Raw genomic sequence first — 14791 nt, 5'->3', positions numbered from 1 at the left:
TGTGGAGGACACTGAGTGGAGGTCAGCGGAGGGATTGTCAGAGAGGGATGGCAGATACAGAATGGTTAGTAAGGTGGATAAGTCTGGCGGCAGCATTCATGATAGACTGAGGAGGGGATAGCCTGTGATGAGGTCAGCCAATGAGGAGGGAGTTACAATAGTCAAGGCGAGAGATAACCAGGGAAGGAATACGTTGCTTTGTAGTTTCAGAGGTTAAGAACGGGAGTATCTTGGAGATGTTGGAGGTTGGAGATGTTGCAGAGGTTATTATTATAATACAGTATTTATATAGCGCCAACGGTTCGCTCAGCGCTGTACAATATAATGGGAGACAGAACATGAGAAAGTACAGTAGCAATACAATACACGAGGGGTTCGAGGGCCCTGCTCCTTGGAACTTACAATCTAGGAGGGAGGGGAGAGTGGTACAGGAGGAAATGGCTGTGGGGGATGGAGTGGTGGGAAGAGTGGAGGAGTTCAGCAAATTAGGCGAGGGCAGGTTAGGCTTCTCTGAAGAGATGAGTTTTCAGGGTGCGCCTGACGGTGAGGAGGGACGGTGACAGTCTGATGGATTGGGGTAGTGAGTTCCAGAGCATGGGGGGGGGGGGGGGGGGGAAGCCCTGGAGACCAGCCCGTGCCTCCCTGGCCGACCTCACCGCAGGCTATCCCCTCTTCAGTCTATCATGAATGCTCATCCGCCTTACGAGGTCAAGGAGAGGAGTGTTGAGGGGGTTTTAGCGTGAGGGATGTTGGGCGGGGTGGAGGCCTGGACAGTGGTAATGTCCCTGCGAATTGCGTCGATCTTGCTTTGGAAGTGGTTAGCAAACTTGTGGCTGGTGAGTGAGGTACTCGGTGGAGGTGGGGGCGGAGAGAGCAGGGGATTGAAGGTGGAGAAGAGCCAACGAGTGCTGGAGGAGAGGGTCTTGATGAGGGTTACAAAGTAGGCTTGCTTGGCAGCATGGAGGGAGGAAGTGTAGGTGAGTGGAGGTTGGCGATGTGGCGGGGGTTGGAGATGTGGTGGGGGTTGGAGATGTGGCAGAGGTTGGAGATGTTTCGGAGGGGAAGTCTACAAGCTTTGGACAGCGATTGGATTTGGGGCTGAAAGGACAGATGGGAGTCCAGGATTACACCTGGCACCTTGGCATGATACACATGATGTTCCCACACAGCCAGCACCATGTTATTATAAAGGGCAGCTTTGGATAAAATAATTGGAAAAAAAAAAAAAAAAAAAAAAAAAGTTACCTTTACTAAAAAATTCCCATCTGGCTCCAGGGAGACCATGACCACTGAATCGTGCAGCTTCTCTTCAAAGTGGACATGATTGTGAGCGCCCTCCTCTGGCAAACCGGCAGCAAAGCGGACACCAGCCACTTTTGGCTTTGTACCTGCAGAGACGGAGATTAGTTAGAAAACGGCGTTACGGAGGAATGAAAACTCTACAGAGTTAGTAAACTCAAACAATAAATGTCAGTATTCTTTCTTCCCACTACTAATAACAGTTTTCCTCTCCCATGTATTCAATAGATTTAATTGGAACTATGGATACAGCCATTCATCCCGCCAACCGTTGGCTCTTCCTGAGCAGACGTGACAACCCAACCCGACAAGTGCCCACATACGCTACAGTTGTCAAACTGTCAGTAATCACAGGCAGCCGGGCCTATGACCAGGCCATAGCTTTTGATTGACAACTGTTCCTGCAGGCATAGGACTGAAGCTTCTACTGTAGAAAGCAGCAGAGAGGAGAGTTAGGCCTCCATCCCCAACCCTCCAGCAAAGGGAGATAGAGGTCACCCAACAAACACTAAAAATATGTACAACATTTTACGACTTTTTTTTTTTTTTTTTATTAAGCTCTTTTAACCATTTGAGTACCAGCCCTTCACCACCAGACCGTTCTTCCATCTTCAGAGCGATAATCGCTTGACCAACAATTACTCCGTCATACAGCTCTGTACACAAACAAATTTTAGGAGAAAGATTTTTTTTTCTTTTCTTCAAAATGTTAATTGTTTTTACTGTCCAACACGTTACTTGAGCCCTTAAAATGTTTGGTCCATTGTGAATGCAGTGCAGTAGTTGGAACTATGAAATGTACAGAAAGATTTTCATATTGCAGTATTCACGGGTTAGTGCTCCCTTATGGTGATGGTTGGTGCTGAGTGCCCCCCAAAAGTTGGTGATCAGTGGGTAGTGTGAAGGCGCAGGAATTGTTGGCGATCCGAGGTGTGAAGGGGCAGGAATCGGGGGCGATCCGAAGGTGTGAAGGGGCAGGAATCGGGGGCGATCCGAAGGTGTGAAGGGGCAGGAATCGGGGGCGATCCGAAGGTGTGAAGGGGCAGGAATCGGAGGCGATCCGAAGGTGTGAAGGGGCAGGAATCGGAGGCGATCCGAAGGTGTGAAGGGGCAGGAATCGGAGGCGATCCGAAGGTGTGAAGGGGCAGGAATCGGAGGCGATCCGAAGGTGTGAAGGGGCAGGAATCGGAGGCGATCCGAAGGTGTGAAGGGGCAGGAATCGGAGGCGATCCGAAGGTGTGAAGGGGCAGGAATCGGAGGCGATCCGAAGGTGTGAAGGGGCAGGAATCGGGGCTGATCCGAGGTGTGAAGGGGCAGGAATTGTTGGCAATCCGAGGTGTGAAGGGGCAGGAATTGTTGGCGATCCGAGGTGTGAAGGCGCAGGAATTGTTGGCGATCCGAGGTGTGAAGGCGCAGGAATTGTTGGCGATCCGAGGTGTGAAGGCGCAGGAATTGTTGGCGATCCGAGGTGTGAAGGCGCAGGAATTGTTGGCGATCCGAGGTGTGAAGGTGCAGGAATTGGGGGTGATCCGAGGTGGGAAGATGCAGGAATTGGGGTGATCTCAGATCTGAAGGCACCAGGGGCGGACTGACAACTCATGGGGCCCCCGGGCAATAGGGGGATCATGGAGCCCCTGTGTCCTTACCCAAACTCAAAAAAGCCTATGAAAAAGGTATCAGGGGCATCTCATAGGGCCCCCTACTGACCCCGGGCAGTGCCCGAGTTTCCAAATGGTCAGTCCGCCCCTGGAAGGCACTACTGTTCATGAAACGCCTCATCTGTCTATGACGGAGAAGGTTGTGGATCTCCGATTTAGAGAGCCAGGCCGACAAACAAAAATCCGATTTCTGGCATCTTTGCAAAGATTTGATCTCACCAGAAATCTTCATACAGAGGAAGAAGCAGCTGGAAATGACAGGGAGGGGGAGGGGTGAGATTAAATCCACCGCTGGCCAGATAGAAGATTATCAGAGATGGAGCGGCAGGGAACAAGTTCTCATCCGTTATAAAATCTCAGATCAGATTAGGAGTCTGAGAACCTCCCACTGAGCGGCTGCCCAAAGCAAGCCTGGAAATGATAAAACATTGTTGTCACTTCTAGCTCTGCAGATTTATGGTGGCAGAGCAGACTCTCCATGGACTCCTACCGGGGCCACCAATGGTTGTCTCTACCCCCAGCATGGCTAGTAGCCTGCCAGATACATCACCAGCATGAACCACCCATGAGAACAAATGCTGTGTCATGCTGATCCAATAGCTTCAGTACGTTCTAGGCAACAGAACCAGAAGAAGAAGAAGAAAAAAAAAAAAAAAAAAAAAAAAAGGGTAAGGTGGTCTGACTTCAATGGCTACATGCTTGCTGTGGAATAGGGACTTAACAGAAATGAAGACGGGCTGACAACTAGTATCTGCAAAATGCCCGAAATGATGACCTACATATCTATCTTTACAAAGGACACAAATATTGGAGGTGGGGTGGGGGTGGGGGGTGGTCATTTAAATATCCATTGGAACGATCAATGTAAACTGAACCTCAGACTTACTTCAGCCATTTCTTTTTTTGTAAAAAAAAAAAAAAAAAAAAAAAAAGCAAAATAAATACCATCCAGAAGTGCCTGTGGTCTACAGCTGGTCGACCTACTGTTGAAAGGCACCCACCAACATTGAACCCACTTCCCGTGAGCCCACGGCATTGAGGACACACCCACAAGAAGAGAGAGACCAACAACTCTGAATATGTACTTCTAATATATCATATTAAACCCACTTCCCGTGAGCCCAGGGCATTGATGACCCACCCATAAAGGAGAGAGAGACCAACAGCTCTGAAAATGTACTTCTAATAGATCATATTAAACACACTTACTGCAACTCTGCAATCATTAAATTAATTTTTTTTCTTTTTTGAACATCCAAGCAGTGCAAGTCCCTAAGTGTGACCTGGTCTCTGCCTCTTGCAGCCTCTGTACAGCAGGGCTGGAGTGCAAGAGGAAGAAGCAAGACAGAGCCAATCCATTCATCTAGCACAGTGGCTAAATGGTTAGCACTGCTACCTGGCAGTATTCGGGACGTTGGTTTGAATCCCAACCATGGCACCACCTGCCTGGAGTTTGCATGTTCTCCCTGTGCCTGCGTGGGTTTCCTCCGGGTACTCCAGTTTCCTGCCACACTCCAAAGACATGCTGGTAGGTGAAATGGCTCCTGTCTAAATTGGCCCTAGTATGTGTATGTATGAATGTGAGTTAGGGACCTTAGATTGTACGCCCCTTGAGGGTTAGGGACTGATGTGAATGTACAATATATATGTACAAATTGACGGCACTATACAAGTACCTGAAATAATAAACCTGCTGAAAAGAAGTGTGCTGATGGGAAGAGAGCAGAGTGACAGATGAGCTCATCACTGTCCAATCACATGCTGGGGGCTTGTCCGGGATGACATGGGCTCAGAGGAAATGGCTTGAATGATACTGGCCATGTGAGTGAGGACATTCAGCAACAGTAAAAAAAAAAAAAGTACAAGTGAAACCACCAGATTTAAAAAGGTGACAATTGTTTCAAAATCCAGTTTTGTGGTTCTCTTTGGGCCATTTGTTTTTTTATTTTGGGGCAGAGTTCTGCTTTAAGATTCTCTAATCCATCCAAAACTCAGTCACAAGAAACTCAAAAATGATGCGATTCTGACATTTGGCCTCCTGATTCTTATGAAATGTGCACACGTTAGCACATAGTACTGGCGATCAATAGTCACATGACCTTTCAGGTTGCTTGAGACGCCTCATCGCCATCGGAAAATAAAAATGAATTCCTGTTTGGCGCAGTGGGAGGTTGGCCGCGATAATGAGTGTTGCTGCTTTTTAGAACGTTCCCATCTGTACACGGTGTGATCTGTCAGGGAACAGATTCCTCCATCTCCGATAACAAAGAGGTGCCATCATGTGAAAATGGGATAAAAAGGCACCGCCAACGCAGTGCAGGAGAGGGTGACAATTAGATGTGTATGGAGCCCCTGCAGACCTGACACATGATGTCCCCCCATTGATTGGTGGCAGGTTTGTGAAAGTTCAGACACCTCCTGAGGGGTCCATTCACTCACATTACATAGACTGATGATAATTAGGTTACTGTCTGCTCCGGTTTAAGCTGCTCACACAGCGCCATCAGCAACGGCGGCAGAATAATGGGACAGTGCTGCCTGATAAAGCGTGACAAGCGACTGCAAAGTGTGCTTCTATGACCTCAGACTTCTACCAGGATCAGTGTTCTCTGTACAGCGCTGCAGTATATGTCAGAGCTATATAATGTATAATGTGACAGTGCGGGGACATTAGAGTGTAAGCTCCTCTGTACAGAGACTGATGTGACTGTGGGGGAGGGTAATAAGGGATGCAGCGCTACATTCAAATCATATAACTATGTGAATGTGGGATCCTAAATCATCAAATTAAGTGAAATTAAATAACAATGACAATGTTAACAATACATATCAATACGTGCTCGTTAATAATATCATCAACACAAATAAAGTAAATAGCTCAAAACTTGTGAAAAACATATATGAAAAAACCCCATCCATATATATATATGAATGACACAAAATTACACATATATATGGTGTAATCACACGTGCCTATTGTGAAGTGAAATAACTATAATAATAATACAAATAAAATTATATCTCAAAGTCCAAAAAATATACTAATGGTGACAAAACAGTAAATGGTGCTTCCAAATAATACTGTTAGTGACCATAGGTGAAACTCGTGCAAATTTCTGAGTGCGTCCAAATCTGAGAATCCAACCACCATCTGGATTAGCCTCTCACCTCATCCCTTCGACCCTTGCGGATCAAAGAGCAGTAGTGGATCCCTCTCACGGATCCTCCAAGCACTGAAACACTCCAAGGGCAGTTTTCTCAGAAAAATATTCCCACACTGGCTCTTCTCCAGGAAAAGTTGTAGTATCAATCTCTCAAATGAGACAAAGGAATCCTCCCATAGTGTAGTATATTTAATTATACCATAGGGACAAACAACATTTTTTGCATTACACTTACGTAGCAGCCAGTCCAAGAAAAAACCTCATGCTTTCAGATGAGGATATATCTGTTTGGGTGTACAGCTGAATACACAGGTGTACCAAGATGGCCGCCAAGCCGGAAATACGTCACCACGTCAAGCCGACGCGTTGCGTCACATTGTCATGTTACTTCATCAGGGCTGTCAATCACAGTGACGATCTCATTTTAAATACCCATCCTGTTACGAGGAAACACCCTCATAGGAGGGGTTTTCCTCAGCATCGTTCCACCACTACTTGCCGCGGCCATAATACTGAAGACCACCAGGGACTCCTATGTAAATACTACATCTTAATGACTACAGCGGGCACATGTATACAGGGATCAACTGGACACTGTATACTAATGCACCTGCTATAACCTATATACCTTATCTTTAGCAAAAACATATATGAACTGACCTTATTTTTAATTAATAAAAACAAAAACAAAATTATAAAAAAATATATATTATTTATTAAATTAAAATATTAATTAAAAATATAAAATAAATATAAATAGACCATCTTTCCTATAATTACATAAACTATTATCAATCCTTACAATATGGATGACAGCATATGATCTCTTATTATATACAAGGAATCTGCAAGCAGATTAATTTAGATCAATATCTGGAAAAAATATATATATACATGCGTACATAAAACGCACATATATATACACATGTTCCTAACCTCAGTTTGATCAAAAATTATGTATATTAAAAAATATAAAAAATAATAATCTTGAAAATTATTATTTTATTAAAAATGAAGATATATATTTATGATATCCCACCTCTTCACCAGCTAATCAAAGGACCTACACCGAAAAAAACTCGCACATATATATTCTATCCAAAAGCATGAGTTCACATGATCAATACATAAAATGATCAAGAAAATATATATATCCATGACTCTAGCACCATCTCAAAATACCCTCAAAAGTCAGAAATGAAACAATTTAGATCAAACTCGATGTTCAATCCATTAGGGAAATATGTGTGCATGTTATAAATCCATTTTGACTCTATTTGGCTCAAAGAACGCACCTTATGGCTACCTCGCCAGTGTCTCTTGTATTTGGTAATACCCCAAAATTTCAATTCACTAGGATCTTTATTGTGAAATTTGGCGAAATGCTTTGAGACGCTATGCTTCGGGAACCCCTTCTTTATATTTTGTACATGTTCCCGGAGCCTGACCCACAAAGGTCGTTTAGTTCTCCCTATATACTGCAGTCCGCAACTGCATTGCAGTGCGTACACAACACCCTCTGTCCTACATGTAATAAAATCTTCGATCTTAAATTCTTTGTCACTTACAGATGAAGTAAAACACATCAATTTCTTGTTCTTTCCTTTAGTGGATTTGCACGCATAACATGCCCTGCACGGAAAAAACCCATTTGTATCTAAAAAGGTGACTATATTCTTTTTAATGGGTGGATCAAGGACATTTTTCACAATTTTATCTCTTAATGATGGGGCTTTTCTATATCTGAAAATAGGGAATTCCGATATTATCTCCTTTAGGGCTGGATCGGCTTTCAATAGTGGCCAGTATCTTCTAAAAATAGTCTCCACTTTCTTGTAATGGACATTAAAATCTAGGCACATCACTAGTTGATTTTTTTTGTTCCTCAATTTTTTCTCGATCTACAAGGAGTAGATCTCTTTTTGTATTACCAACTTCCTGGATCGCTTTACTAATTAAATGTTGTGGGTAACCTTTGGCTTCAAATCTATGGCCTATATTTATTGCTTGGCTAAGAAAGTCCTCCTGTGTGGTACAATTTCTTCTGAGTCTGATCATTTGACCTTTTAGGTATATTCAATAACCATGGCGGGAAATGGCAGCTGTCTTGAGGAATGTAACCATTCCTATCGACACTCTTAAAGAATGTCTTCGTGATAATTTTATTTTGTATAATTTTAATATCTAAATCTAGAAAGCTTATCTGCTCCCGACTATGTTCCCAAGATAAAACAATATTATTGTTCTTATTTAAATTATCACAGAAATATAGTAAATCTTCTTCACTTCCCTTCCATAATACTATTATATCATCTATATATCTTTTAAACAGTATTAGTTCTTTCGGGGGTCTCAAATATACTGCCTTCTCTTCCCAGTGCGCCATGAACATGTTTGCCACACTGGGAGCAAACCGAGCTCCCATGGCTACACCCTTAACCTGATTATAAAAGACATTATTATGCCAGAAATAATTATGTTTCAAGCAAAATTCTAAGCAATCCAGAATGTATTTTCTCTGCCCTCTTTTTAAATTCCCATATTCTTTTAAGCCCCATTCAGTAGCTTCCATACCTTGTTTTCCATACCAAATTTAATAATAATTATTATCAGCAGCCCTATGGACCTCCTTATTTTCCTAGGCAGGAATATAGACCATCTTATCCTAGAAGTCCCAGACAGGATAATAGGCCTTTCTATCCCAGAAGTCCCAGACCGGAACATTTGGGATGGCAAGGACCGCGTTTTGAAGGGAGAAGTCCTATCCCGCTATACAATAGATTTGAATCATTGGATTATGATTATCAGCAGAGGAATTTTTTAGGGAAGGAGGGTGGGGAAAGAAGTCCCCGGAAAGAAGGATGTGTCAACAGAAGCCCCGGAAGACAAGAGGGTGCAGAGCAGGACGGAAGGTCCAAGCGAAAAAGAGTAGTAGTAAGCGGTACTACACTTACTAAGGAAGAAATTCTTGTGTTGGACAAAGGATTGAAGTTTGTCCCACCCAAACCAGCAAATAAATTTGATATTTTTATAGACCTACAGAAATTTACTAGAAAGATTAATATTAAAAAGTATTTTATGGGTTTATCTAGTACTAGAAATGTGACTAATAGTGCACCAGATAGTAATATTCAACATACCCGATTAAGGAATAAATCTCTATTCAACCCTCAGATTAGTAATAATTGTCAAATTGAATCTTTCAAAAAAATGGTGAGTCAAGATTTGGAATCTCTGAAACTCCCACGGTTTCGGCCTAATATGGATATGAAAAAAGGAATTAAGATGCTAACGCAGAGAAATGACATAGTGGTCAGGCCGGCCGATAAGGGAGGGGGAATAGTGGTTATGTCGAAAATATATTATTTAGAAGAATTAGGTACTCAATTAAGTGATAATAGCACCTATGAGATGATTAAAAAAGACCCTACGGTCAAATATAAGAAGGAATTAGAAAAATTGATCAAAAGAGGATGTGAGAAAAAGTATTTGAATAAAAAAAGAAGCCAGATATCTTGTTCCTGAAATCTGCAGGATTCCAATTATTTATACCATCCCAAAAATTCATAAAAACAATACTCATCCCCCTGGACGTCCCATAGTTAATGGAATTGGATCTTTACTGGCACGATTGGGACAATATGTGGATTTGTTCCTTCAACCACTGGTGAGAGGAACTAAGTCCTTTTTGAGAGATACCAAGCACCTAATACAAATGTTGGACAAAGTAGATGGTAATGATGTGATCTTGGCAACGGCTGATGTCTCATCGTTGTATACAATTATTGGTCATACACAAGGTATGGAGGCTACTGAATGGGGCTTAAAAGAATATGGGAATTTAAAAAGAGGGCAGAGAAAATACATTCTGGATTGCTTAGAATTTTGCTTGAAACATAATTATTTCTGGCATAATAATGTCTTTTATAATCAGGTTAAGGGTGTAGCCATGGGAGCTCGGTTTGCTCCCAGTGTGGCAAACATGTTCATGGCGCACTGGGAAGAGAAGGCAGTATATTTGAGACCCCCGAAAGAACTAATACTGTTTAAAAGATATATAGATGATATTATAGTATTATGGAAGGGAAGTGAAGAAGATTTACTATATTTCTGTGATAATTTAAATAAGAACAACAATAATATTGTTTTATCTTGGGAACATAGTCGGGAGCAGATAAGCTTTCTAGATTTAGATATTAAAATTATACAAAATAAAATTATCACGAAGACATTCTTTAAGAGTGTCAATAGGAATGGTTACATTCCTCAAGACAGCTGCCATTTCCCGCCATGGTTATTGAATATACCTAAAGGTCAAATGATCAGACTCAGAAGAAATTGTACCACACAGGAGGACTTTCTTAGCCAAGCAATAAATATAGGCCATAGATTTGAAGCCAAAGGTTACCCACAACATTTAATTAGTAAAGCGATCCAGGAAGTTGGTAATACAAAAAGAGATCTACTCCTTGTAGATCGAGAAAAAATTGAGGAACAAAAAAATCAACTGGTGATGTGCCTAGATTTTAATGTCCATTACAAGAAAGTGGAGACTATTTTTAGAAGATACTGGCCACTATTGAAAGCCGATCCAGCCCTAAAGGAGATAATATCGGAATTCCCTATTTTCAGATATAGAAAAGCCCCATCATTAAGAGATAAAATTGTGAAAAATGTCCTTGATCCACCCATTAAAAAGAATATAGTCACCTTTTTAGATACAAATGGGTTTTTTCCGTGCAGGGCATGTTATGCGTGCAAATCCACTAAAGGAAAGAACAAGAAATTGAGGTGTTTTACTTCATCTGTAAGTGACAAAGAATTTAAGATCGAAGATTTTATTACATGTAGGACAGAGGGTGTTGTGTACGCACTGCAATGCAGTTGCGGACTGCAGTATATAGGGAGAACTAAACGACCTTTGTGGGTCAGGCTCCGGGAACATGTACAAAATATAAAGAAGGGGTTCCCGAAGCATAGCGTCTCAAAGCATTTCGCCAAATTTCACAATAAAGATCCTAGTGAATTGAAATTTTGGGGTATTACCAAATACAAGAGACACTGGCGAGGTAGCCATAAGGTGCGTTCTTTGAGCCAAATAGAGTCAAAATGGATTTATAACATGCACACATATTTCCCTAATGGATTGAACATCGAGTTTGATCTAAATTGTTTCATTTCTGACTTTTGAGGGTATTTTGAGATGGTGCTAGAGTCATGTATATATATATTTTCTTGACCATTTTATGTATTGATCATGTGAACTCATGCTTTTGGATAGAATATATATGTGTGAGTTTTTTTCGGTGTAGGTCCTTTGATTAGCTGGTGAAGAGGTGGGATATCATAAATATATATCTTCATTTTTAATAAAATAATAATTTTCAAGATTATTATTTTTTTATATTTTTTAATATACATAATTTTTGATCAAACTGAGGTTAGGAACATGTGTATATATATGTGCGTTTTATGTACGCATGTATATATATATTTTTTCCAGATATTGATATAAATTAATCTGCTTGCAAATTCCTTGTATATAATAAGAGATCATATGCTGTCATCCATATTGTAAGGATTGATAATAGTTTATGTAATTATAGGAAAGATGGTCTATTTATATTTATTTTATATTTTTAATTAATATTTTAATTTAATAAATAATATATATTTTTTTATAATTTTGTTTTTATTAATTAAAAATAAGGTCAGTTCATATATGTTTTTGCTAAAGATAAGGTATATAGGTTATAGCAGGTGCATTAGTATACAGTGTCCAGTTGATCCCTGTATACATGTGCCCGCTGTAGTCATTAAGATGTAGTATTTACATAGCAGTCCCTGGTGGTCTTCAGTATTATGGCCGCGGCAAGTAGTGGTGGAACGATGCTGAGGAAAACCCCTCCTATGAGGGTGTTTCCTCGTAACAGGATGGGTATTTAAAATGAGATAGTCACTGTGATTGACAGCCCTGATGAAGTCACACGACATTGTGACGCAACGCGTCGGCTTGACGTGGTGACGTATTTCCGGCTTGGCGGCCATCTTGGTACACCTGTGTATTCAGCTGTACACCCAAACAGATATATCCTCATCTGAAAGCATGAGGTTTTTTCTTGGACTGGCTGCTACGTAAGTGTAATGCAAAAAATGTTGTTTGTCCCTATGGTATAATTAAATATACTACACTATGGGAGGATTCCTTTGTCTCATTTGAGAGATTGATACTACAACTTTTCCTGGAGAAGAGCCAGTGTGGGAATATTTTTCTGAGAAAACTGCCCTTGGAGTGTTTCAGTGCTTGGAGGATCCGTGAGAGGGATCCACTACTGCTCTTTGATCCGCAAGGGTCGAAGGGATGAGGTGAGAGGCTAATCCAGATGGTGGTTGGATTCTCAGATTTGGACGCACTCAGAAATTTGCACGAGTTTCACCTATGGTCACTAACAGTATTATTTGGAAGCACCATTTACTGTTTTGTCACCATTAGTATATTTTTTGGACTTTGAGATATAATTTTATTTGTATTATTATTATAGTTATTTCACTTCACAATAGGCACGTGTGATTACACCATATATATGTGTAATTTTGTTTCATTCATATATATATGGATGGGGTTTTTTCATATAGGTTTTTCACAAGTTTTGAGCTATTTACTTTATTTGTGTTGATATTATTAACGAGCACGTATTGATATGTATTGTTAACATTGTCATTGTTATTTAATTTCACTTAATTTGATGATTTAGGATCCCACATTCACATAGTTATATGATTTGAATGTAGCGCTGCATCCCTTATTACTTTCATTGTATATAATCACTGGTATATGATTTGATGTTAGCAGCTTTCTTTGGGATTTAGATACACATTTATTTTGTTTAAAATTTCAAATAACACTTGGGAGCGCAGGAGGTTCACACCATCACTGTGGGGGAGGGGACATCAGAGTGTAAATTTTTTGTTTATTAAAATCTTGCAAACAAAAAACATCATAAAAATCATATTTACATATATACAGAATAAAAATATGTATTTTTAAACAAAACCAGCTTACTTCAGCAAAATAACAAATCCTGACCGTCACCTAAACACCCCCTCAGGCTAAGAAACGATTAAACATTCACCCCATACATTGATCCCATACATCAATCCCATGCATGCAGCCTTTCTTCAAAAATCTGATGTTACAAAATCTAGGGGACGTGAAAGGACAGAAAGAGAAGCCACGCCCCCAGAGACTGACAGACAGCAGCTACGGGGACCTGACATTCCTCCACGCCTTTGTCCAGGCTCCCGGCCGCCACCTGTCCTTCTCAAGACCCCGAATCTTCCCAACCTCACCCAGAATGTTGTTCACCACCACCTCGACAGGAAGGACTTTTTTGCGAATGGAAACCTGACACCGTGCATTCCACGTGTGGTAACGGACTACTAAGCTAACTAGAAAAAGTGTCTCAAAATCAAAATCCCGGTGAGTCTGAAAGGCACCGTAAGACCACTCCGCGTAACTCAAGCGGGAAAGGAAAGGGATCCCCAGAGCCCCACCCACCCGCTTGTAGACTTCTATATTGAAGGGGCACTGAAGCAAGAAATGGTCCATCGTCTCCTCCACCCCACCGCACTCCACTCTTGGACAACCACGGTTCTCCGCAGAGCGATGCTTCAGGTTGCCCTTCACATAGAGTCTGCCATGGAACGAGAGCCAGGCCAAATCCCGAAACTTTAAAGGGATTCTCTCCAGATTCATCAAACGCAGACCCTCCCTCATAACCGGGCCTGGGCAATCCCTCAAGGCCAATGGCTCGCTAAAGGCAGATTCAACAACCCTCCTCTCCAGGGCCTTCCTAGGAAGAGATTTAATTTCCTCCGCCGTCACTCGCCATTGCCGAAGCATTTTCAGACACGGGGCAACATAAGCCGGGAGCTTACCATGTTGGACCCTCAGGCTTTTCACTGGCCCACCATTCTCCCAGCTCCGTAGAAAAGGCCTAAACCAGGACTGAAAAATACCAACCCACCCAGGCGGTTCCTCTGCCAGCATGCTACCAAAATTATGTTTCAAAAACATCAGAGAAAAGAAAACCACCGGGTTGACCATACCTAGGCCACCCATCCGCCTGGGAAGGTAGGTTACAGACCTCTTAATGAGGTTCAGTTTGTGCCCCCATAACAGCTGGAAGAAACAACTGTAGATCCTCGCATAGAGAGACACTGGCAAAACACAGACAAAGCTGACATACAGAAATACCGGGATCAGGTAAGTTTTAATCAGGTCAATCCTTTCCCTGTAAGAGAGTTTCCAATCCTTCCAGCTGGCCACCTTGGCATCGGCATCTTGTAGCCTGCTTACCCAATTTGCAAGGCCGTAATCACCGGGACCAAATCTGATGCCTAATACTTTAATTTCCTGCTGGGGCTCTGGGAAGGCGTCCGGAAGGGTAAAGCCTTCGCCTTCCTCTCCCATCCAGAAAACCTCACTCTTATCCTGATTGATCTTTGAGCCAGATGCCTCAGCATACTGTTCCATCACCGAGACCACCTCCTCTGCCTCCTGCGTCCCGGAGATGAAAACATACACGTCATCAGCATAGGCCACGACCCTCAGAGGGGGCTCCCCAGGAATGCCCAAAGGAACTCCACACAACGGTCCGCTCTCTAACC

At 42.0% G+C, this 14791-nt stretch overlaps 1 protein-coding gene across 2 annotated transcripts in view; it reads right to left on the bottom strand.

Annotated features, from left to right (window-relative positions):
- The window catches only part of ADISSP (adipose secreted signaling protein), a 104966-nt gene that overhangs the window by 54875 nt on the left and 35300 nt on the right, over positions 1-14791 (bottom strand). For both annotated transcript variants that reach the window (XM_089662205.1, XM_089662204.1), the window contains exon 3: positions 1246-1388. In XM_089662205.1, the coding sequence (XP_089518331.1) occupies positions 1246-1388 (143 nt within the window). The remainder of the gene's footprint in view (positions 1-1245; positions 1389-14791) is intronic.

This window comes from Staurois parvus, unplaced genomic scaffold, assembly GCF_062004578.1.
Source record: "Staurois parvus isolate SC_StPar_1 unplaced genomic scaffold, SC_StPar_1.0 ptg001437l, whole genome shotgun sequence".
NCBI lineage: Eukaryota > Metazoa > Chordata > Amphibia > Anura > Ranidae > Staurois > Staurois parvus.
The sequence above is the reverse complement of the archived record's forward strand: the minus strand, read 5'-3'. Positions and strand labels throughout refer to the sequence as shown.